The sequence below is a fragment of the Delphinapterus leucas genome, chromosome 6 (assembly GCF_059928025.1).
Source record: "Delphinapterus leucas isolate spDelLeu-1000000601 "Yukka" chromosome 6, BTC_Dleu_Yukka2, whole genome shotgun sequence".
Taxonomy (NCBI): domain Eukaryota; kingdom Metazoa; phylum Chordata; class Mammalia; order Artiodactyla; family Monodontidae; genus Delphinapterus; species Delphinapterus leucas.
This window is the reverse complement of record NC_143134.1, coordinates 66,758,889-66,785,539: the sequence shown is the minus strand read 5'-3', so window position 1 is coordinate 66,785,539 and position 26,651 is coordinate 66,758,889. Positions and strand designations below refer to the sequence as shown.

The window sequence follows — 26,651 nt, the reverse complement described above, 5'->3', positions numbered from 1 at the left end:
TTTATTTTATTTATTTAATTGAAGTATAGTTGATTTACAATGTTGTGTTAGTTTTCCTGGTGTACGGCAAAGAATATATATATATTCTTTTCCAGATTCCCTTCCATTATAGTTTATTACCGGATACCGGATATAGTAGTAGTTTTAAAAAATATATATATATATATATGTGTGTGTGTGTGTATATATATATATATATATATATGTTTAAGATAATACCACTAAAAAGAGCTAGTGATGACAGATTTGAAACTAGATGTTTGATAACTATTCATGTCTAACTGCCAATGGCAGGATGGATTGTGGTCCAAAAAGTAATTTGTAAGTCAGCTGTTAGGAAGCTGCAAGAAAATTTGCTGTTGTAACTATGTTTAAAAGGGGGATTATTTTCTCAACGTAGAAAATAAAGGTATAAAATCTATAATGTACCTGAAGTACATTGTCCACCTGACAAAATGCTTCTTACTCCTGTTCTTCCGAGTTATACTCTCAGTACTACCTTTTCTTCAGTACCTTTACTGAATCCCAACAGCATTGCCTTAGTACTTAGGATTAGCTTCTAGATGGTCTTCTTAGTATTTTTGGGGGGTGGGGGACAGGGTATATATCTAAGTTTGCATTCTAGACATCCTGGAAATAAAGGTTTCTTGTAAGTTTTACATTCCTCTCAGCACTTAGCGTGGTGCTTTTCCACGGCAGTATGGTGGATAATTATTGGTTCCTCCTCCAGCTCAGAAATAACTTTGCTCTCTTCAGTCCAAGGAAGGAACCAGATATATAGGGATGGGCTGTTAGCGGCTATGTCCTAATGTGTGTCTTCACAACCCAATGAGTCAATTGAAGTTTAGAGTTTGTTCTCTGGCATTTGGAATTTGACTGACAAGAAGAATTGTCTCTCTCTTTAGGGGGACTCTACGTAAAAGAAAATATGATCAAAGGATATATTTTCTGTACGTGGGTGGGAGAAACAGAAGAAGCTGGCCTGTACAGGGGAAAGAATAGAGCAGCCCAGAGAAAAACACAAAGATGAGAGTTTCAGAGAGGGTGTTGGAAAATCTCTACAGTCCTCCAGTTTCAGATAACAGTTCTTTTTTAAATTTTTAAAATTTTTTCTTGAAGTATAGTTGGTTTACAATGTTGTGTTAGTTTCTGGTGTACAGCAAAGTGATTCAGTTCCCTCTCTCTCTCTCTCTATTCTTTTTATAGATTTGTTTCCAATGTAGATTATTAAAAGATATTTGAATATAGTTCCCTGTGCTATACAGTAGGACCTTGTTGTTTATCTATTTTATTTATAGTAGTGTGTATCTGTCAATCCTAAGCTTCTAATTTAGGCCCCCCTCCTTCCCCTTCGGTAAGCATAAGTTTTCTATGTTTGTTTCTGTTCTGTAAATAAATTCATTTGTAACATTTTTTAGATTCCACATATAAGTGATATCAAATGATATTTGTGTTCCTCTGTCTCACTTACTTTAGATAACAGCTCTTGAAGCATACCTGCATGGGTAGCCTTTGGCTCTATATAAATAAATAAATACATTTATAATAGATAATAGATAAAACAAACGACCCTTTATTTTCCATGAAGCAAACTCTAGGGGCTGTGGTTACTTATAGCCAATCTGATATAAATAGGATTCATGTATATGATGTTGATAATGATAATGCTGACTGCGATGCCTGTCAAACGAATCTCATACACAGATATATTTGCCATCTTAGGAAATGGTGAAATGAAGATCAGAGGGTCGTGTGTGTGTGTGTGTGTGTGATTGGAGGGTGACACACACACACAATATTGTTCAACCTTAAAGAAAATTCAGCCATTTGTAACAACATGGATGGACTTTGAGGGCATGGGCATCATGCTAAATGCAATAAGCCAGATAGACAAATACTGTATGACCTCACTTACGTGGAATCTGAAAAAAAAAAAAATTGTTTTAGAAATAGAGAACAGATTGGTGGTTGCCAGAGGCATAGGGTGGAGGATGGCAGAAATGAGTGAAGGTGGTCAAAAGCTTCCATTTTACAACTGACCCTTGAGCAATGCAGGAGTTAATACATGTACAATTTGTAGTTGGCATTTACTATTGAAAAATATCCATGTATAAGTGGACTCGTGCAGTTCAAATCCATGTTGTTCAAGGGTTAACTGTATAAGATAAGTCTTGGGGATGTAATATACAACATGGTGACTATGGTTAACAATAACGTATATTTGAAAGTTGCTAAGAGTAGATCTTAAGAGGTCTCGTCACAAGAAAAAAAATTTGTAGCTGTATGAGGTGATAGATTGTAACTAAATTTATTGTGGTAATCATTTTGCAATATACACATATATCAAATCATTATATCATATGACTTAAACTAATACAATGTTAAATTTCAATTATGTCTCAATAAAACTGGGGAAAAAGAAATAAAATGGGCATTGCTAATTGCCATGGCTGAACTACTGAACCAGCATTTCTGGAGTTCGGACGAGGAATTTGGATTTTAATTAGGCTTCCAAATGATCCATATATAGGCATTGGCTAAGAGTTTATTTGGCAAGACCTACACAACTATTATGAATCAGTCTAAACGTTCACCGGCCTGATGTACTGACTTTGACAGTGATGCCACATTTAAGGAGGACTTTGTTCCCTGCATTCTAGATGCCATCCTCAAATTCTGGACTGAAATTCTAGTAGGACTGGGCAGTCGCATTGCAGAAAATAAAAGCCTGAAGTAATTGTAAAGACCTTCAGGATGCAGTTATACTAATTTCTCAGGTTCCTTCTTCCAGCTGTCATTGAATCCGATGTCTGAGACCAATTTTCTTTACAGTAAAGGAAGTCTCTCACATGATCTAATAATACTGTGCTATAATTTAAACCTACTTCCTCCTATCCTGACCTCAGGATCAGTGCAAACAGGTTTCATGCCTTGAACTTCTGCTTTAGTCTTAGAATCAGAGTAACAAATTTAGCTTTACCCATCTTGAGAGGTCTGAGTAAACATTAATTCATAGTGATTATGCCAAAATAATTACATGTTTGAAAATAATGACTTGTGTTTGTTTTCTCCATTTTCTTCACTGAAAAATCTATTCAAATTTATATGGAGATAATATGCAAAAAAATTTTTTTTTTCAGTGTGTTGCTTATGGCCTAAAATATTATGTAGAGGTCTTTATCATATTATCACAGATGAATACATCACTTAAATATCCCCTTCATGGCTGTTAAGGCACCATAGAGTCAATTCATGCCCAGGGAGCTTTAATCACAGATCATCGTTGTGATAAATGGTAGTCAGTGTGGGCTATCATGTCGACGGCTACTGGGGGAGTTCTTAATGGGAATGCTGCCAGCATGCAGTTCGTAACTACTTTCAAGGAGCACTTCTAATCTAATGGCTAAATGAGTATCATTAGAGTGTCTTTACATGTAGCATTTCTGGAGAAATTCCATATTTAAAGGAGGCCAGTTATTGTAGTCAACGCATACAACTGAGATTGCTTGAATGATGCAAATACTGTCAATGGTATTGACAATTAATAGCTTATTAACAGGTTGAGCTATCAAGTTTTATTTTTTTTGGTGACCCATCATATCACACATAGCGAAACACTAAGCATAACAATAACAACACTCACGATAACAATAAAGAGGAGGTTGGAGGAGTGAAAGATTCTGGTTGGTGAAAACTAACACACTCAACTAAGAGTTTTTATGTTGCCCCAAATGGCATTCATCACATGCCTTGTTTTCTTTTTAAAACTCAAATTTCAGCCTCAAGCCTCAAACCAGAAACTACAGAAACCATTTTAAAGAATACTGCATAATTTAAAAAGAGTCTTTATGACTAAGAGGAAGAACAGGAAAGAAATAAGCAGCAGCCCATTTAGAAAATAAAGACAATTCACAATCCAATGTGTTTCCTAAAATTGAAAACGTTCTCCTAAATGCTTAGAACAGAATACAGGAAAATGTAACTCAGCCAATGAGCAAACAAACAAAATCTCCTTTGCGTTCTATCAAATATTTGACAAAGATGCTGGAGTGTGTAAATTGCATAAAAGGTTACCAGCTCTTGAAGGTGAAGAAGGTGCACGGGGCTACAGATAGGTTTTGCTTAGCCAGCACAATAATTTAAATAATCAAAATTTGCAATGTTTAAAGACTTTAGAAAGTCCATGCAAATATCCAGACTGCCGCAGGCACCACTGCGCCACGTTCTCTTACATGGAGCTTCTTCACATAGTTGATATCCCTCTAGCCACTTGAGGTTAGGGCTCCTCTTACGGTTTTCTAACCGAATATGACAGGGCAAAATGTTAGAGCTGCTAGGGACTGAGAGGTACCTAGTCCATCAGCCTCATTTCAGGTTGATAAAACAGAAACCAAGGGATGTAACAAGGATGTGTTTTAAGACTCCCGTTAAGTAAATTAGAAACTCTTTATGGTTGAATTTGAACTGTTCCAAACAGTTTTGTTATTTGGCACAATTAGAAGACTTTAGTTGGACATGTTAATCTTACGCTAAGTTAAACTTGATCTAAAAGATAAATGATCATTTAGTTATGAATAATCCATGGACTGGTTTCACTATGGGTCCCGGTTTCTGGGAAATACCATAAATATCCAGTTTTACGACTTTCTGCTTGATAAATGCCACAATATCCAAATACCCAGACATATACAACAATTTTTTATTCATTTTCATCAAGGATTCACACAAAACCTTTAAGCATTCTGAAAATTTAAGATACCATTAAGTTCACCATTGCTTCAAAAACAGGCAGCTTTCTGCGAACATATTACTATCTTCATATTAGCCCTAATATTATTTAGACTGAATGGTAAAATCATGTGTATGTACTTAATAATTACAGTTTTCAGGCCATGTAAAACTGAAAAAGAGTACTGGGAAATCTGCTTATTCCGTGTAATTTCTTTTTCAGTGAGCCTTCTGACCGTAAATCAGTGTATTTGGCACCCCTTTAGTATACTGGGAACCTTATACATTCAGTATAGTCTATGAACTTGAAATCAGCGAAGATAAATCAACCTCATTAAGTAACACCAAACGCATATAAATAATTCAACACCTTTCAGAGTACAACTACTACATTAATTGTACAGATACTTTTAAGTTGGCTATTTGTAATAAACTTTTATATCAGATGCTGAGTCATATTTAAAGGAAAAAGAACTGATGAAGTTCTTTTTCATCAAAAAGAACAAAGGTCAAAAAGAAGAGGGGGGCAATTCTTGAAAATACTGTCAAGTATAAACACACTTAATTACCTCATATTCCTGGGAAAACTTCAAGTTGTCATTTGCTTTTAACCTTTCAATGTGATCTGCGAGTTCCAAGATAGGTATTGGAGGATGGCTAGCCATACCTATTAAAAGGAAAGAATAAAGACATTTGAAAACGAATGAAGCTAACTATTCCAAAATATAGAGAATACTATAGTTAGAAATGGCCTGAAAATATGTGAGTAGTAAAGATGTTTAATGTGAGGAAGCAGGCAGGTCGTTTGGTTACTCAAAGCAGGACATGCTCTGGAAGGATGAATTTTGTAGCCAAATGAAAAGCTACCAAGCATAATCCCCAAACTAACACTCCTAGTGTGAAAGAAAGCGTTATTGTGCTATGAATCAATGCAGTTAGCTCGTGGAGAAAACTGACAGTCAGGCTTGATGTCAACTTCTGCTTTGAGTAATGACTGTTATGTCATTTCAAACTCCTTCTCCTGCACTGTGTGAAATGGAAACTGTGTGGAATTAAATGGTGTAAAGTGAACTAAGAAAACATACTGAGAAAGCCCTAAAAGGAAAAGCGTAATAGCTTGATAGGAAACATAAAGTGACTTATGCATAATCAAGGAAAACTAACTTGAAGAATGAAGGTTACCAGGGTAACCGGAATCATCTGAACCTGCAAAGGAAATGATGGTGTAAATAAAATAAAAGAGAATGAATTTGTTAAAAAAAAAAATGAAATGGATAGTCTGATATACTTTTTAAAAGGACTAATAAAAATGCTGCAGGTTTTTACAGGATCCACTATACACTGTGACTAGATTAAGATCGCTTTAATATTCCACAGACCTGTAGGTGACTGACATTCACATGCATACATGGACACAAAGAAGGACATGCACCACAGCTCACAGACAATAATCACTGATGACAAAATCAGACACCAAACTGAGTTTCAAAAATGTTTTCACTCGTAGCAGATTGTAGAGATTGGGTTGCAGCCTTCTCCTGGACATTTATTGATGGCCACACTGACAGCTTTGTGGTATTTTGCCCCAAGCCCCCGTTATTTAACCCCCAGCAAACCTACAATCCACTTCAGGTGTAAACACCTTTGTCCACTAATGGGAAATGAATGCAGGAAAGGGAGCAAATGGTGAAAGGATGAAGAGGAAGAAGAAGGTAGAAAAAGAAAGAAAGCAGTGACGGTGGGTGATACCTCTTAGTTCAGTCTGCCAGCTGAAGGTATGTTAGATTCATAGATTCTGGTAAGAATAATCCACCAATTTTGGTGATTCCTGTGCTGTACAATGGTTTCTCACTTTTCATGTGATTTACATGTTACTTCTTCTGATTAATTTTTCAAGAGCACCATGAGAGAGCACTGCTGACTCATGTCTTAAAGATGCAGATTCCAGCTGACTAGAAAAACGTGAACTAGCATGCCCCCAGGGAAGCCTCTGACGTAGAAACAAGAATGAGGGAGGGGCTCAAACTGGAAGCCATGTTGACACTCTGCCGTCCCTGGGACTCTTTGGAGGGTCTCGGGCTGTGGTATGGTGACCACTAAGTCAACACAATGTGTAATTACTTTATGGGTATTTTAGATATTGTGCTGTTATTGAAAGCCACCCAGTGAGTTCCTTTGTCTCAACTGCTGAATTATCAATGGTTTGGTAAGTCAGGTAAAAAACTATTTTGCTTCTTCCAATCATTTTAGCACTGTGCTGTGATAGGTGGTATTTTAGTGTTCATGGCTATGAAAGTCTGTTTTCAGTCAGCTAAAATCTTAATGGAAGATCCAATGAAAATGAGTCGCCTTGGAAGCAGAAACTCTTTGTTGCTGATATAATTATGCATTTGGACATAAATGTTGGAACCCATTTCTGAAACTTTTCCCTATAGATGGTAGAATTGAACTCATTTACATGTTGTGGAAGGAGAGGGTGGGCGACGGTGGTCTAATAATTAAAGTGATCTTATCCAGATGAGGCGCCCCCAATGACAAGAGTGGAAATGCAAAGGCACAAGAGACTCTAGGTTTATCTGGAAATGGAATGATGTGGACATCCATTACAGTGCTTTAACAGAGAAAATAATAGAGACAAAGATGTTTAGACCTTTTCGAGCGAATCGTGGGAGAGAGTTATTATCATATATGGACTGAGTGGTGGTTTGGCTAGAGAGGGAGGACACAGAGCCAATCAGGGAGGCGTAGGGGACTGAATTACTGCTCAAAGCTGCAAAAAGTAAAGCCAGTTGGAGATGGGAAAAGTATTAGTATAACAGCAGTAGAAGACTGTCATAATCAACCAAAGACGCGATCAGCATATTTACTTCTGGCATGCACTGGCACATGGTCTGGAAGTATTACTTTGGAAGCTAATTACAGAGAAATCCAAGCAAACCTGCACTGATCCATTACATTCTAATTCAGGATATGTATATATCACATGCAACGATATCCTGGCGTTCAAGAATCATTATGTGAGACTTGACAGTATCGCACTGACGTTCTAGGACAAGTAAAAATGGCAGAATGGATGTTTCACAGAAAGGGGAGGAAAGCTTTGTGGGAATCTGATGGTTCAGGAGAAGAAATCATGGACTAGTATACTGAATATGAGTTCTACTTCTGGGTCTGCCATCTACTAACAGGGACAAACTTCTTGTTATCAAGCACGTCAGTTTCTTCTTCTGTGAAATAAAAATGTGGGGCTAGATAAATTCTGGAGTCACTTCTTTATGACTCATTTCTTCCTCAAGTAGATAGGATGTCTGAGCAGAGAAAGGTCTTGTGGATGTAGTTCATATGTAAAGGTTCTAAAAGTAACTATCTTTTCTTTGAGGGGTGGGGAGCATTTACATTCTACAAAACAGAAAATATATGCAGTTGAATTGTCAACTTTTTGAATTCAGTTTAATACAGTTTTCTTTAGCTAACCAAATTATGATCTTACATCATGTATTCAAAACGAATAGCTGTCAACATAAAAATTATGCTGAAGAATAAACGTGGGGTGAAACTCCTCCAACATGAAACTCTTATTTATTTACTTATTCCTTTTCATTATTTTGTTTTATTTTATTTTTTATTGAAGTGTAGTTGATTTACAGTGTTCTGTTAGTTTCTGGTATATAGCAAAATGATTCAGTTATACATACACATATTCTTTTTCATGTTATTTTCCATTATGGTTTATTACAAGATATTGACTGTAATTCCCTGTGCTATACAGTAGAACCTTGTTGTTTATTTATTTTATATACAGCAGTTTGTGTCTGCTAATCCCAAACTCCTAATTTGCCCCTCCCCCTATCTTTTCCCCTTTGGTAAACTTAAGTTTGTTTTCTATGTCTATGAGTCTGTTTCTCTTTTGTAAAGAAGTTAATTTGTATATTTTAGATTCCACATGTAAGTGATATGTAAGTGATATGATAGTTGTCTTTCTCTGACTTACTTCACTCAGTATGACAATCTCTAGGTCCATCCATGTTGCTGCAAATGGCATTATTTCATTCTTTTTTATGGCTGAGTAGTATTCTATTGTATATATATACAACATTTTCTTTATCTATTCATCTTCTGATGGACATTTAGGTTGCTTCCATGTCTTGGCTATTGTAAATAGTGCCGCTATGAACACTGGGGTGCATGTGTCTTTTCAAATTAGAGTTTTCTCAGGGTATATGCCCAGGAGTGGCATTCCTGGATCATAGGGTAACTCTATTTTTAGTTTTTTTTTTTAAGGAACCTCCGTACTCTTATCCATAGTGGCTGCACCAATTTACATTCCCACCAACAGTGTGGGAGGATTCCCTTTTCTCCACATCTTCTCCAGCATTTATTATTTAACATGAAACTCTAGGTCGTATCAGAAAATAATCACCAAGGGTCTGTTGCAAAATAGTGTTATACAATTCTCCCCAAACTTCTCCATTGTCCAACGTGGGAAAAAAAATTTACAGGATATAATCAAGCATGCTAGAATCTGAATAAAAAAGCAGACACTAAGAAAACTATGAATTTGACCTCACTGTGGTCTCTTTTCAATCTTTTGTCTGGCAAGCTGGCTTTGCTCACAGTCTGTGAATCAACGTTTTATCACAACAGTGTTTTCACAATAGCGCAATTTGAGGTGTTTTAAAATTCCTTCTTCCCAGGCTGCACACCTGACCAATTAACTCAGAATAGCTGGGTATGGGAGCCAGACATTGATATTTTTAAAGTTCCCCCGTTGATATTTTTAAAGTTCCCCGGTAATGAGTCTCAGTCCTTTGGGAATTTCTGATGGGGGCAGGGGGCTTTAACTTTATTTTTTTCGTTCAAGAGTCAGAGTTTATGAGAATGAGGTCAGCTTTCTCCTGGTGATACCCTTGAACCTGCTCTAAGTCTCCATTAGCGAGCTTTAGTGCTTTAGCTATTATTAACAAGAACCTGAAGTGCAGCTCACAGCTGATGAGGGCTTGCCAGGGTCACAACCTCATCAGTTCAAAGCTACAAATGCACAACATAAATGTATTTTAAAGGCACACGTTGCATCTGAGCAGAGTTTTCATTCTGAAGCTATGATACCACAATATACACTGTCAACATGGAAAATGACAGAGGTAGTCACTGAAATCTGCCTTAGGTTGGAGGAGAAAACATGATGGCTACTTTTTTTTTTTTTTTTTTTTTTTTTGCGGTACCCGGGCCTCTCACTGTTGTGGCCTCTCCCGTTGCGGAGCACAGGCTCTGGTCGCGCAGGCTCAGCGGCCATGGCTCACGGGCCCAGCCGCTACGTGGCACGTGGGATCCTCCCGGACCGGGGCACGAACCCGCGTCCCCTGCATCGGCAGGCGGACTCTCAACCACTGCACCACCAGGGAAGCCCGATGGCTACTTTTAACAGGGTAAATATTTGTGACAGTAACTGCATGGTGGCTTCCTTGTAAGATGTAAAACTTTAAAATCGTGGCATTGTAAGCTGAGAGGTGCCTTAGAGATTACTTAGTCCAGCATTTTCATTTTATACAAGAGGGCTCTGAAGTCTAGAAAAGTTAAGTGACCCGTATATTTTAGCCTATCTAGTCAACAACAAAATCTTAAGCGGTTTTGGCATCTTTACTGTTTTATTTCTAGGATGGAAGTTACGATCTCTTCAAGCAGGGGTCAAGGTTTCCAGTGGCTCAAGCGGCCAGGTCGGTTAGGTAAATGGTTAAACATAACCAGGTACTGAACAGTAAACACTTTCACAAGTAATGTACTCCTCCCCATTTCTGTGCAACAAGGAGCCTTTTGTGCAACAAGCTGTCTTTCATTTCTCTACTTTCAGTGGCGTCCCAGGAAAGAGAAATATTTCTCTATTTTTTAAAAAAGTAATAATAATAAGCTTTAGATGAATGGCAACTGAAGTGTGTCTCAATGTCAGGGCCATCCTTAGGGCTGGTGTAGACTGTGGAGAACTTCTAGAAGGGAGCAAAGCTCTAGCAGATATCTTTCCAGGTAGTACTACAGAGCCAAGAGGGTGAGGCTTCTCAGGCTCTCAACAGCAACTGAAAACCCAGATAATTACGTGACTTTCCTCTGTTTTCACTGCTGACTCAAAATTTTGTTGAAATCCAGTAGGGGTCAAAGGAAAGACCTTTGGAGGCCACATTTGGCTAACAAGATTGTGATCTCTGTTTTAGAAGAGCAAAATGTTCCTTTGGTGTGTGAATTAAAATCAAAGAAGGTTGAGAGTGACAGGAAGCATGTTTGTGTCCACAGGCCCTGGGAGAGACACTGGCGGGGGCAGGGGAGCAGACAGTGTATACTTCTCGCATGATTCACTCTCTATGGGTTCATCTATCCTCCCCTCCCCTCTCGCGTTAATTCCACTAGTAAGGAAAGTGAAGCTCAGAGGGGTAAAAGGACTTGATCAAGGTCATCATTATCAGTAAAACTATGGCTATGTGGGGAATCTGATCCCAGACCTTGTCAATTCTCATTTAGGGAACTTCTCATTATGCTATGCTGTCTCTTAAATCATTGAACACCCCAGGGAGAGTGGTGCCATGTACATAAATATGGGCTTGTGAAACTGTTCGGGCTACTTATTCAGTAACAAAGGAACATAAACTACCCTCAGTTTGAGAAAATGTATCAATAACGTACTAGCTTCATTTAGAAGGTATGCCTGTGTGACTGGTGGGGAACAGGTAAAGGGCACTTATACACACACCTGCATTGTTTAGTCACTTCTTACCAAAACGTTGTGAGCTTCCATGAAAATATTTTGAATGTATACCTTTAGTTCATGTTAAAAACTGCAGTGCTATTCAGAAATTTCTTTTTTAAAAAAACCTAATTTCCCATGTTTTTGCTTTTCAAATGTTCTATTTTACTCGGTCAGTAATCTAACCCACGGTAAGTTTCAAATGACTTTTTTATCTGTAGAGAAATGTTTATCAAATACCTGCCATATTTTTTAACCTTGTATTAAATGCCAACAGGCACTTTACAACTTTATAACAGTTTTGTTAAGTGGAGGTTTTGAGGTCACTAAGAGTGGTGGAACATCTTTTAGATGATTTTTCCTGATAATATTTATGTGTGATAATGCAGTAATACTCTCTTCATGGTTTTCCTTTCCAACAAATTGTGATAAAGCCTGAAGAAAAGGTTGTGGTCATGGAACAGGGAGAAGTTAATTTGTCCATCAAATCAGAAGTATACCTACCTGACTTAATAAATCATAGCAACTTAGTTTATAAAATATTTTTCAGCTTTTAACGTAATATGTACTACTTAGCCTAACCTGAATAACTGCAAATACTCTATGTTTACAATGTGCCTCACAAATGAATGGTAAATTAAAGAAAAACGAGAAGATTGATTTGTAAGGTATAATTGCTTGTTGGTACAACAGTGACAGTTTGACTTAATCCATGACTAGGATCATCATTAAGGGAAAGATACTACAAGAGTGCTTCTTCAGGTAAGCACTATATGGCATAATTAAAAATCTTTTTTATGTGGGATTTCTCAAACTGAAGAATTTGAACAAACTATGTTTCTTTATATCAGAAATATACCATTTATATACCGTAGATTCAATGAACCAATGTTTCTGAAATATAAGATAAAAAGAATACATCTGGTGTCCTTAATCTAGACCATATGGCTTAGTTTCCTACGATACAAAATATGAATATAAGGAGATATATGTAAAGATGGATCTTGTTAGCCCTGATCCACTTAATACTACTAATGCATCAGAAGAGATGTCTCAAGAGCTTTCAAAACCACTCAGTTGCTGTGCAGACATTTCTGCTGCTGATACTGCTATTTCTGATACGTTAACTTTTTATGAGTTTGTTTTTGTTTTTCACAGCCCATCAATCTCCTACCATCCATGTATGCTTTAGGGCAAAACATATTAAGGTCATCCACAAAATGAAAATGAGGCTTTTATGTTGTAACATCTGATCATCTATTTTTTAATCTCTTTTCCTAAAAGGTGCAAGTACAAACAGTAGAGCTTTTGTTTTGTTTTGTTTTGTTTTTATAAATTTATTTATTTTTGGCTGTATTGGGTCTTTGTTGCTGCATGCAGGCTTTCTCTAGTGGCAGTGAGCAGGGGTACTCTTCATTGCGGTGCACGGGCTTCTCATTGCAGTGGCTTCTCGTTGTGGAGCATGGGCTCTAGGCACGTGAGCTTCAGCATTTGTGGCATGTGGGCTCAGCAGTTGTGGCTTGCAGGCTCTAGAGCGCAGGCTCAGTAGTTGTGGCACAAGGGCTTAGTTGCTCCGCAGCATGTGGGATCTTCCCGGACCAGGGCTTGAACTCGTGTCCCCTGCACTGGCAGGCGGATTCTTAACCACTGTGCCACCAGGGAAGCCCCTAACAGTAGGGTACAGATACTGGGAGAAAGAATTTTGCAGGAAAAGAAAATTCTAAAAACTTTGGACCAACCAAAGTGGGTTGGTCCTTGGGGAGAAGTTTGCAGGCACCAAGAAAGGTGGTGACTAGTGTACCATATGATGCGATTAGTTATATGTTCCTTTACTCCTTTTTTTATACTAGAGAAAAAGCTTATTTCTTTAAGATGCTGAACTTCTAAATTTGCTTTGCTGGAAAAAGTAGAAATCGGAACACATATCAGTCATGTCTTTGGTTTTCTGATAAATCACCATCTTTTGACAGTAGTATATTTATCTTAGTCATTTTGTGCAATTCTAGAGGCCACTGCCCAGAGGGGCTACTCGGTCCGTGAAAGCTTTATACAATACTTCAAAAATATTTGTAATTGTCAGTCTCTATCAAAATGGTAAACGTGCCTGCCCTAGGACTCTGCCATCACACTTCCAGGTGTCTATCATACAGAAATAACAACAAGGTGTGAAAAGATCTGGGCTCAGTGCTGCTCATTACAGTATTATTTGTAAGAGCAAAATACGGGAAGTAACTGAGCATCCATTAATGAGGATTGAGTTCATATATTTTGTGACCTCTGTAGAACAGAATAGCATCAATACTCTCACCTGTTAAAAAGGAGGTAAAACCTAATACAGTAACTTGGAAACAGGTCTATTTTTATGCAGTTAAATGGTAAAACAGGAAATTTCATGTGTATGCATCTGTCTATATACCTGCTATATATTTTATCATTTAAATAACTATATACATATTAAAAATTCTGGAAGGATATGCATGGAGCTCTATATGGTAGATATTTCTGGAGGGTCAAATTGGAGTAGTTATAGGAAATCATTTACTTTTTATTTTAAATATTTCAAAAGAAGAAAAATAAGTGGTGGGATGAAGAGTAATTTTTCTTTTTTAGGTTTTTTTTTTGCCTTTTACAACTTATGAAACTTTTCAAACACACACAAAATGTAAATAATATAATGCACAACTGTATAGCCATAACCTACGTGTAACAATTGTTAACAAGCTTATTTTCTATTTAAAAAATTTTCCTCAATAAACATAATTAAGAAATGTTGATGGGGAGGATTATAAAATGACTTGGAAATTTTTTTAACAGAAAAAAAGAAAAGTTTCTTCCCAACAAAAAGAGTTCACTTTTGTTCAACATGTAACTCATCTCTCAGCCATCCTAACACATACCCAGTTCCCACTGTCTACAAAAATGTGTAAGGCTTAACAGAAGCTTCACTAAAAGCATCTTTTGTAAGTGAATCTTTTCTTCCCTTCCTCCACAGATCTTAAAGGCTTGTAAAACATTGATGAGCAGTTAATAATTCTAGAAAATTCTTCAACTACATCTCCTCTCTCATTTACTCATCTTGTCCATTTTATTCCATTACCCACTTGAGGTGATAAGTCTCACCTTAGCTAAATGATCCCTTCTTATGATCCCTTCTACACCTAGCTCTCGATTTTACATTGCTAAATCACTGGTGACACAGCAATGCTATTTCAACTGACATATTCCACACCAGTTCTGACTGTCCCCACACACAAATAACTGATGACTCAATGTTGTAAACCGTACTCTCCTAAGAGATTAGGTAGTTCAGGTTCTTGCAAATACAACCTGGCTGTATACTGCCATCTGAACCTTAACAGACAGATAAATATATTCGTGGAAAATACCTACAAGCATAGGTACCTGCTTTTAATTGGGAAAGCATGAGCCTTCCTTGTCCTGTTCAGTTGCTTGAATACAGCGTTTCACAAACAGAGGGACTTGATTATCACCCCAGATTTGGTAAGTGTGGTAAAGCAATGTTTCTCTCCACACCCCACAGCCTCACAAAGATGGTTACTGGGAAAAGAACAGATTTCTCTGTCTTCACTTTGTGCCTTAGCTGAGCGGCAAGGGACAAAATTCTCACCTTTTCCTTTCCCTGACCCAGAGACAGATGTGCACTGCAATTAAGGAAAGAATCCTTTGAAGTACTTAATGTCAGAACTGTATTTATATGAAGTTTAAAATGTATGTTTCAGTATCTTTTAAATATGAAGCAGAATTTGGGGAAAAAAAGTCTGACTCTTTAAACCTAGACTCTCCAACAAGAATAAGTAACTTAAAATGTAAACAGATATTTCACTCACAAGGTGAATATTTTTAAAGGAAAGTAGAACTAAGAATCAGTGAACTAAGCAATATGTTTCCTTTACCTTCTGAAAGACCTACTGATTTTCAAGTGATAATGTTAGTTTGACATTTTGTCATCTACAACAGACCCATCAGAAGTGGAAATCAATTTGCTTTCATGAACAAGTTCTGTGCTAGGGGCTGGTTATATAAATCACAGGTTTCTGATTCCATTGAAAATCCTGGATTCTTAATTCCCTACTTATGCACACCATTAAGAAACACTGTCAAATTTTGTAATGTTTGTGGATAATTATATACCCAAAGGTATGATGTATATAAAAGCACATTTCAAAAAGGGAAGGGCAAATGGTTTAAAATCCAAAAAAAATAAGTAAAAATTATTTCCTGTGCAACACCTAAGAAAGGTGCTTTAGAGTAAAAGGATCATTTTATTTCACCATCCAGGAAAGCCCTTGGTTATTCGTGAATCAGGGAGGAAGAAATAGCACAACACAGTTACTTGGTTAACAATCCCAACTTCTGCTCTCATCCTGTTGGCAAGTAACTGAGGAAATTCATAGCCACTGGCTGGAATCCATACTGGCTGAAGAAAACTGTAACGTTTCTAGGAATTTCACATTGACAGCTAGGTACAATTTTCTGTGTACACTGGTCACATTTTCAGGACAGCAGGCCACATCACAGAGCTTGGGAGGCACGTAGACTATTTCCAGAAATCAGGCTTAAGCAGACTGCTTACCTGAGTACAACATAATGCTGCCTCAGTGAACAGATGTGCGAGGATCTTGGGACAATTTCTCCTGTTCTATTCTCTTCCTCTACTAAATCCTCTCTCCTTTTTACTGTTTGCCTACTTTATTCTACTATCCATTTGAGGTGAGAAGTCTAATCTTAGTTAAATGATACCTTCTTATATACCTAGGTCCCCATTTTAATTTGGTAAAGTCATGGGTGATATAAGCAATGACACTTCAGTTGTAACCTTCATTCTCCTTTCCAGTGACTTACATGGAATTTAGCAGGTTCTCTCTATAAATGGATCTCATATTCCCACATACATTGGGGAAATTAGATTCTTTATAGAATTCTTGAACATGGAGGTGTCTTGGTTAAAGGCATTTATATTTCCCTACCTGCAGCCACCAGCACTCTGCTAATAATCCTTTCTACACAGTTGCCATTCATGTGTTTATGCCTGGAAACATTCTCTGATGGTGCTGGGAGTGGTGAGGGATAGCATTCCCACTGGCTCTCTTCTTTTGGGGCTACTATCGCCTTTATACTCAGCCTTTTAAATAAATTCTCATGTGGGAGATTTTTGGCCATGTGAAAATTTTCTTTTACTTTTTATGCTGATGAAGGTACATCTTTTGCTTTTTAAAGAACAAACCTCATTTGAGATAGAATTTTAAAAAACAACCCACTTCTATGATGACTTGTATAGCCACATTAAAAAATGCCAGGCATTTCTTTTAACTGAATAGTTTCTAGTTACTATGACATATCTACATGTAAGATAAAAAATACGCTAAACACAATAAACTGTGTATTTTCAATTCAAAGCAATTCACTGCAAATGTGTAGTTTAATAAAATCTGTGGTGTACCATACTGTGAATAGAATATCCATTTGACACACAAAAAAACTTTCAAACAATTTGGGGTGCAATACTACCATCAAATTTTAATCAAATAGACTTCTTAGATCAGCTCTTTAATTTTGTCCATTATCATTAGGTATTAAGACAGTGCCACTCAGTTTTATGTTTTTACCTCTCTCTACTCTTTGTTATTTGGCATAAATAAGATTTAGGTGAAAGAAAGTGAAATAGAGCTAGCCTTAAATTAACAATACTGTACAAAATGCCCCTCAGCAGGAATAATATTTTTCCTCTGTTGAAGCAGTTAATGTTCTTTAATTTAAGAAACAGACACGTTTTTCTTATCCTCAGTCACTTAGTGTGTCTCCCCAGTAAGAAACCTAAATTGATCAGTGAGATTTAGTTTCGGTAGTATTTTAAAAGATACAGATTTTTTCCTCATTTTGTTTTTCTCCCTCCCTTCCCCTTTCTTTCAGAGTAACACAGACACAAATTAATAGGGGAATCGAGAAAAAAATGCATTCTTTCCCAATGGGATGGATGAAGTAACATCCATCCATCCATCCATCCATCCATTCATTTGCTTTATAAGATGAGAAACTGAATTCTTTCTAGATAGGTGTCATGGAAAATAATCAACCATGCTAAGCCCATAAAAATGGTAGATATTCTTTTATGTATTTATTTATTTTTTTGCGGTACATGGGCCTCTCACCGTTGTGGCCTCTACGTTTGCGGAGCACAGGCTCCGGACGCGCAGGCCCAGCGGCCATGGCTCACGGGCCCAGCCACTCCGCGGCATGTGGGATCTTCCCGGACCGGGGCACGAACCCGTGTCCCCTGCATCGGCAGGCGGACTCTCAACCACTGCGCCACCAGGGAAGCCCCCGGTAGATATTCTTAAGACTATAGTTTTTCCGAAATTTGAAGGGAATTTTTTTTTTTCTTTTTTCCACCCCACTTCAGATTTACACAAAGAATGTAATTTCCTTTCAAGACATATGTTTTGGTGAGTCTCAATAATAGTAAAGTAAAAGAGAAGGACAAAGAATTGTTTGAAATAAAGTGATCTATTCACCTCTCAAGGCGATATCAACGGGGCTATAAAACTTTCAGTAAACACTGTGTTACGGACAAGAGGAGTCATGCCTCTTACCTGGTGTTTGGAAATTAAGGCGCCTCAGTTCTACTGGGTCTGTTGGATGGTGTGAAGGGACCTCCTTACTGTTTGGTATGCTGCTCTTTCTAGAATCAGACTCTGCCCTCTTCCTATAGGGAGAGAATAAAAATTTAAGAGTAAGACAACCAAAAAAAAAGAAAACAGATTAAAAAAAAGCAGAGTTATGCCCCTCCTAACCCCCCACCCCCCATTTTCAGGTTTAAAACTTTGTGATTTTTGTGACTTTGTTCAGGTAACTTTTTTTTTTTTTTTTTTCTCAGTACGCGGGCCTCTCACTGTTGTGGCCTCTCCCGTCGCGGAGCGCAGGCTCCGGACGCACAGGCTCAGCGGCCATGGCTCACAGGCCCAGCCGCTCCGCAGCATGTGGGATCTTCCCGGACCGGGGCATGAACCCATGTCCCCTGCATCAGCAGGCGGACTCCCAACCACTGCGCCACCAGGGAAGCCCTGTTCAGGTTACTTTTTTCTCTCCTAGCCTACTGTATTTCCTCAGGTCCGAAATTTTTAAGTGGATCATCTCAAAGTCCTCCTTTATCTCTGGATTTAAATAATTCAGTGATTCTGCCTTTAGGCTTAAGGAGGTGTTGGTGAGATAGGTTTGGAAACTTGTTTAGCTTTTCTCCCTCATCCACTAGTTCTATTTGTGAGGGATAGGATACAGTAACCCTAGTAACCAATACTAAAATTGTGGTTACCATGGGAAAAAACTCATAGAAACTACTGGGCCTCAAGCTAAACAGCTAAATCTGCCCCCCTCCTTTTGCCTTTAGGATACATGACTGGGGGCTACCAAGTGGACCTGCCCTGGATTTTCCCATAACCAGATAAATACAGTAAGTGCATTTCTAAGATTTCCAGTTAACCTAATACCTGGTAGGAGAATCAGGACCACACGAAACCAACATCCCTTTTCTCTTTTCAAATCCCAAGGAAAAAACAGTATCAGCTGTTTATGGTGTCAAGCTAACTCTCTTTGCTTAAGGTGTCATAATGTAATTTTAATAAATGTCTATGCAAGAAATGTGAGGTTTTCTCGTAAGGTTTATCCTTTTTTTTTTTTTTTGCCCCCCAAACAAATAATCACAGAGTAGTAGCTAGCTATTTTCTTTAAGGTTGAATTAGATTAAAAACTCACTTAACTAATGGAGAACTTTTCAAACAGTGCTTTATTCCAAATACAGATTCCAGCAATCTCCAGGCCGGAGGCATAATCCTAGCATCTCACCCCTTCTCAGAGCAAAGGCATTCTTATTTGGAGAAAGGGGGCAGCAGTATTTAGGAACTCTCCCTTTCTCTTTTTGATATGACGGTGGTACAGTTCGTTAGTGTTGCTGTGGCAGTGGGCTCTCATTCAGTGCCACCCAGGTCGTTCCACGGTTAGCCAGAGGGCTCCTGTTAAATAGCCTTTCTTTCCATCTCTGCTCATCTGTATAGAATAAAACCAACCAGGGGATGAAGGGAAGATTGATGTGAAGGGAAAGCACACTTGATTTGCTCAAGTCCAATGCCTTCAGCAAAACATCCTCAGTGGAATAAATTTTGGGGGGTGAGTCCTGTTAGACACCTTGCTCTCTCAGAACCTTAGATTAACTTGTCTCAGGCCTCTCTGTTTCCACCTAAAAGTGTCAGGTATAGCCTTAGGACAGAGCATACTGCCAAGCCCTACTACCAATCGGAGGAAAGCAGTGAGTTGGAGGCATGCCAAAGGTACTGGCAGCTCCAGTTATATGGAGTGGAAAATGAGAAGGAAAGGAAAAGAAGAGATGGAGAACTGGTCCGAGAGATATGAGAAGGAAGAGAAAAAGGGTCTAGGAAGACAATGGGAAAGAAGGATATGATGACCACTTTCACAATAGAAAATGTCACCGTGTTTATGCTGGGGGTATGTGCCTCACAATACAGAGAGACGTTTTACTCTCGAAGATGCAGAATCTAAATGAGTTAATGAAACACCACTGAGTGTGGCCAATCAATCCCACGTGTAACAAACATATGGTTGGTCTTCTCCAAGTAATCCCAGTGGCCCTTTTCAGGTTTGGGTCTTTTCACACAATTTGGCACATGGCTTTACTGATGTGCCAGATCCAATGACTGAAAACTGGATTTTTATCCCTTTTCAAAATGGCTCTACAGTCTTTCTTGCAGGATTACGGAAACCACATGAAGAAATATCTGGGCAAGGAGACCCTCACCCTGGCAGATACTGTGGGACACCCTCCTTATCTTCCTTTGCGCTGAGGCCAGGCTGAGTGATGTGAGACACAGGGAAAGAAAAGAATACTCTCTAAAGACATTTACTCGGTTTCTCTGGTGCCAGGAAAGTTGAAAATGCCATCTTGTTGCCCGATGAGTCTCGGAAAGCCCAGAGCATGGGGACTGAAGTTACAATTCATAATTGTAATAAATGGGAGGGGTGTCCTGACATTTAATAACTAACATCTCCCTCACCTAATCTGTCCAAGTAAGATAATCTCCAAGAAATCAGACTCCAGAAGTCCTAGCCAGCTAGGAAAATCAGCTGTTTAAGTTTTATTTTGCTTCATTTAGTTTTGATGATCACAACATGGGTAATTCCGGCTGCCCACACTCTTTATCACATTATTTTTAAGCAGAAATGTGTTAAAATGTTTGTTTTCTAACCAAGAATTTCTAAGGAAGATTTGCAAGATGAAGAGTTTGGTCATCATCAGTAACAGTGGTCATTTTTAAAAACTGAATTTACTGTTGCAAGGTATTAAATGGCGTATAATGATCTAAATCAGTCCCAACAGGAACGTAAGGAATAACATTTTTTTTTTTCTGCTAAGTTTTCAGAGGTTTCATTATTCTCATTTTCGTCTACTGATAGAAAAAAGCAACAAATAGTGACTTGAAACAGATTCTGAATTTTGCCTCACTGTTTTCTTTTTTCTATTAGAATTATAAAGCCCTACGGGTAAGTTTATTTCTCACAGTGAGAAGTATCTACCACGTGCAGGGGTTATCTGGGTGAAAAGAAAATAGAAGATCACATGACATTTCAGATATGGCAGAAACTGCTAATACCATAAAAAATGTGGTTTTTAGGGGGCTGTGAATACTGTACAACAAAAATGCTGCTCTGTGGTCTAAGCGGGGTTTTATTTTCACTTATTCTCACCTGGTTCTTATCTACAGGTTAAGTGGGGAGCAAAAACAAAAGGATGATCTTGTGGCAGATCATATATATCTATTTACTTGGAACAAAGATATTCAGACATACGAGTACAGGCTTTTGGAAGAAATATATTTATTTCAATATTCATAGAGATTTCAAAGAAATCAATTCGGACACTTAACGATTCTGACATCATTAAGAATGGAACCCCAGCTCCACGACTATTGGTGTGAATCTCCTTGGGTAAGTCAACTACAAACCTTCTTAATTTCTTCACTTATAAAATAGAGAAGGAGCGTTAAAAGATGATATCTAAATTGTGGCCCATTTCTCTCATTTTAATAGAACAAGAAGGTAGTGATGAAATTGTGAAATGAGGACAGTGTTATAATGAGAAGGTGGATCTCTGAGTGTATTAACTAGATTCAAAGTGTTTTGACTTTGGGCTAGAAAAACCATTTTGCATGTGTTTTCTGCTGGATTAATGGCAAGCACACCTTCTCAGAGGTAGTCTGAGTTTCCTGCCAGTGAAAGTGTAATAAGTGATTTTAGGGACAACAATACAGCAGTAATTCTCAAACTTTAGTGTGCATCGGAGTCGCCTACGAGGGCTTGTTAAACGGCAGGCTGCTGGACCAACTCCCAGAGTTTCTGCTTTCGGTAGTTCTGGGATTTGGGGGAGCCAAGAATTTGTGTCTCTACCAAGTTCCTAGGTGACGCTGATGCCACTGCTGCTTGTCCAGGGGCCACTCCCAGAGAACCCCTGGAATACAACATTGGGAGGGAGGCGGGTTAGAGGAGCATTGAGATCCTTTTCTTAGTTTAATCAGGAATTCATATATAGACATCTAGGTATGTGTTAGAAAGCTGCAAGGTTAGCTTCGACTGATCAACAAATAAGCAGTATAGGGATTATTATTGTTATTATTGCTATTATTATTCAAGGCTGGAAGACAGGGAAAATAATTTGGAATTAAAGATAAGTTTTCACTAAGGCACTGACATCAACATTAGCAGGGTGTGAGAATGCTAGTATTCCTGTACACAGTGTCTTGAGATCAAACTTTCAGTAAAAACAAACAAAAAAAAAATGGCTTACATTAACACATACAGATGCTCATTTAACCTTGACTACAAACAAAACTCAGACTGGTTTTAGTACCTTCTAAATTTGGCTTTAAATACTCTATTGTCTTCATATATAGACAAACTATTTCCCCCCGAATCATTTTAATATCAAAATTATTTTATATATCTAGGCTTCGTCCATCTTCCCCTTGCCAGTTTCATCTTTTATATCCAACCTCCACCCTCGCCCCCTCAATACCTCCAAAGTCTACCCGTATCTTTTTTTTTTTTTTTTTTTTTGTACTGAGCATGAAAGGGGTTTGTTCTCTATTCCTCACCTGTCAGGTTTACTGCTCCATTTTAATGCAGCAAAGAAAGAAAAAGAAAGGCTAAATGTTAGTTGGCCAATGGTAACAAGAGTAACCATGACAACCAAGATTTAACAGTGCTCAGAATCAGGGATATATAACACATTAGGAAATGACAGCATATCAAAATATTTAAAGGCCTCTAGACATGAAGCAAATGGAAGACATGAGCGTACATGGCTAAGCAAAACATTTGTGTGTGTGTGTTAGTGTCAGACTCGCTTTTATTCATCAATCTGCAAAACACTGCCACAATTAATTATATCGCAGGAAGTGTTTGATGGTAGAGATGTAATTTGATTTTTACAAAACACGCCATGAGACAACTGCTACTGTACTTAATGGGAATATGACCTCATTCCATATAAGAAATTTAGTTCATTTAAGAATCTTCAGTTAAGAGATACAGTATTCCTTTAATGATTTGAAACACCTGCAAATTGCATTGACCTGCACAGAAATCTGCACAATTGCATAATACACAAGATTACGAAAGTGGCAGAAATGATTTCTTCAAACACCTTTTGACAAGTAAGGTGATCATAAGTCTTTTTCTTCTAGTAAAAGATTAAATACATTTTCAGTTTTGGAAAATACAGTATTCATCATTATAGGTCTACAGAGCATGACCCATTTATATAGCTGTGCTAGTCCAGAAAAGTATTTTTATTACCAGCCACTGACATGACAGATATTTTCCTAGTCACAGAGGCGCTGCTGTCTTGTGAACACTTGCAGCTCATTCTCATAGACACTTTCACCTGTGATAATATGTGTATTGTTTAACCATGTTCTTTGGGCAGAGAGTATAACCTTCACCTGAAGAGAATTCATCTAAACGGTCTTCATGTTGAGGCAAATTGCAAAGTGTTTAGGGAGTTCTCAAGTGCAAAAAATAAAGGTGCCAGGTCCACTTCAATGCGAATGAAATAATACACACCCATATTGCTGGAGGATCTGGCTTTAAGGCAATCCAGTCCATTTCTTTTCAAAAATACAAAGTCCACATTTAAATTGTACAAACACACACATACAAAGTGAATAATGAAAATGATATCAAACACACAGGTTCTTCTTTTTATTTTTAAAATAATTTAGCTGGTTGCACCAGGCTTGTAAAAATTCCTACCAATGTTCTCAGCTTGCTTAGTTTTAATCCGTGAGGTCATCAGTGAATCAGTTGTAGGAAAATCTGTTCCTCTGAGAGGAAGAGAAATACCTAGTGAACTGCCAGTTCTGTATACGAAAAGGCTGTTGAATATGAGGATGAATCAGTGCACGGCGTGCGCTTCACTCCCTCTGCCACAGCGACGTCAGCCTTACTGCACACGGGGTACAGAGCTGGTACCGATATCTAAGTTTGAAATCTTTAAAAATTACAGGCTGAGGGTTTTATTACAGCTCTTGCCAGTCAAGATGAACGTGATAATCAGTGATGGAGTAAACAAGAGGAGGGAACTGAGTGTATCACTATTGGACTTGTGTAAATTTGATTATTCAGTAGCCCCCTGTACCATGCACTCTACCGGGCACAAGGAATACAATGAGGAATAAGACGGAGTCCTTGACCTACAGTTTAGCGGGGGGAGAAAGCCAAGAAAATGGGCAATGGCAGTGATGGGGTAGGTTCTATAATATAGAGAAGTAGAAAGTGCTCTAAGAGCGTACAGCAGGGGACCCTAAGGCAGCCTGAACTGGTACAGCACAGAGGACATGAGGAGGACAGTCACTCAGAAAGGCTTTCATTTAGTAAGTGGATCTTAGCTTAGCTTATTTCTAAAAGGTGAGTTAGGTTTTGCCAGGCCAGGAGGAGTGGAGTGAGAGGCAAGGCATTGCCCAGAGCGGGGGTGGGGGGGCGTGGCAGCCTATTTCTTCATAGCATCTCAGAATAAATAGTCTGGACTGCATTGCTTTCTTTGATAACACCTTGGAAATATACGTAGGGTTGATACAAAAAGAAGACTTAAAGAGGCAGAGCCCACAGGGAGCCAATGTTGGATCTGGGAAAAGGTGAAAAAGCTGAAGTCTGTATTTTAGTCACAGCTACCTCATGGTCTTCACACATAAACTAAACATCTTGGGGTGGGGATGGAAATTATTTACTCTCTACAGTGTCCACTCACGTTAGACTGAATTTGGTCTAGACCATGCCTTAGCGCTTTCCAACCTCCTAATCCTTTTTTTTTTTTTTTTTTCCTTCCATACTACACGGTAAATACTTCTCTGCCATCTTGAAATGCTTTTCGTAGAGTCAGTCTATTTTAAGAATATTTTCTCTAGGAATAATTCCTGGACAGTTTTAGAACTAGCGACTGAAAAGCCTTACATGTGTAGCAGATGTGCAGGGTAGATGAACATCAAAGAGCATTCAATTGCTTTATGGATTCTTTTTTCTTTGTAGGGGAGGATAGATGAAGGGCACCATGGAGTCATTTAGAAGACTTACACATGCACTGGAGGCAGAAATAATATAGTATTAATTCTGTTACTTGGGTTTTTTTTTAGGTTCTCAGATTAAAAAAGGTCTATTATCTAATCTACATACTTATTTTCTAAAAGTGAAGAAACCGAGGCCAGGAGTGGTAGCATGACTTTCTACCCCATAGAGCCAGCTAGTCACAGAGCTGGGACTTGAACTCAGGTTTCTTGCTTCCTAGTTTAGTATTTTTCTAAACTTTGCTACCTCTTCTCTCTGCAGTTTAAATTGTTAAATCATTGTATGTATCACATATAGCGTACCGGATTTCCAAAAATTCCTAGTGCAAGGAAATTAACACTAAAGACCTACCAAACACGTTTTACTATTCTGATGGCCCTTTAGGCCCTTACAAAGGCTCCGTGACATGTTTTGTCATTGATTGATTATCAATATATTATAGTTTTCAAATGATTAAATTTAAAACAAAGTCAAATGACTAGAATGTGAAAGTGTGCTCTTCCATATTAACATAATTAATAGGGATAAGTCTCAAAGTCTCCTCAGAGAGCTCAGTGAAATGTATTTGTTTATATGGACGAAGCATCCACAGCTACAGACCCATTCCTAACACAAGTAGTCTTGTAAACAGGTGTGTATTACCAACAGGATATATGTGAGTCACCAATATTTTATACTCATTCCCTACTCAAAGTATTATTTGCACACAGGAAGTGAAATACTTTAAAAATAATAATGCTGATAATAATAATACATTCCATTCTGAGTCATCACCAGTGACCTATGTATAAACTGAAAGGCACCTAAAAAGAGGGATATAGCGTGTTTGTTTGTTATATAATTTTCCTTGCTCAGAATCCAAGCTATTAAAGACACTATTCATTGCCTACAGAAGATTTCCTCTTGAACTGTTTCATGATAATCAGGAAGGACATTGTTGGGTCTACTTGAATTTCAAGTCAGGAATGTTCTTTACTGCTGAAGCAAGCATTTCTATTTCAGAAATGCTTCATGGGCTTTCAGATGGTTAGCTAAATATACTTAGCATTCGAGGATGTGTGCATTTCCCAACAATTGCATTAGACGATGCTTACATATGCACACACTGAAATGCAACTTCAACAGTCATAAAAAATCTTTAAATACGATGCCTCTTTTTGCAGGATTAGGAAAAATTATAACTGAGTTTATTTTTTTCAAGCACGTGTGGATAAAGAAAACTTTAAAAGGATTTCTAGCGGGTTGGCCAAAAAGTTCGCTCGGGGTTTTCCAGATGAAAGCCCCGAGCGAACTTTTTGGCCAACGCACGCATGACTTAATGATAGCCGGATAGATTCACCACTTAAGAAAAGGTAAGCATCTTGTTCATTTTGAGTAACCACACAATGTCACGTGATATGATCTAGAAATGCAACTGTCAGTCAGCCACCAGTTGTTTTCTGGTCTGACTCCCACAGCAGGATGTTACCACTTAGATAAACGTTTCACAGAAAACAATCAGAATTCTATTTTTACTTTTTTCTTCTTGTATTCTCTTCTGGTAATAAGT

At 38.1% G+C, this 26,651-nt stretch overlaps 1 protein-coding gene across 1 annotated transcript in view; it reads right to left on the bottom strand.

The window, feature by feature from the left end:
• Positions 1-4,733: 4,733 nt before the first annotated feature.
• LOC111174669 (protein tyrosine phosphatase receptor type D) overlaps positions 4,734-26,651 on the bottom strand; it is an 83,055-nt gene continuing 61,137 nt past the window's right edge. The window contains exons 14-16 of the mRNA XM_089912629.1: positions 18,070-18,182; positions 5,298-5,395; positions 4,734-4,742 (exon numbers count right to left, since the gene is read on the bottom strand). Coding sequence (XP_089768755.1) covers positions 4,734-4,742; positions 5,298-5,395; positions 18,070-18,182 — 220 coding nt within the window. The remainder of the gene's footprint in view (positions 4,743-5,297; positions 5,396-18,069; positions 18,183-26,651) is intronic.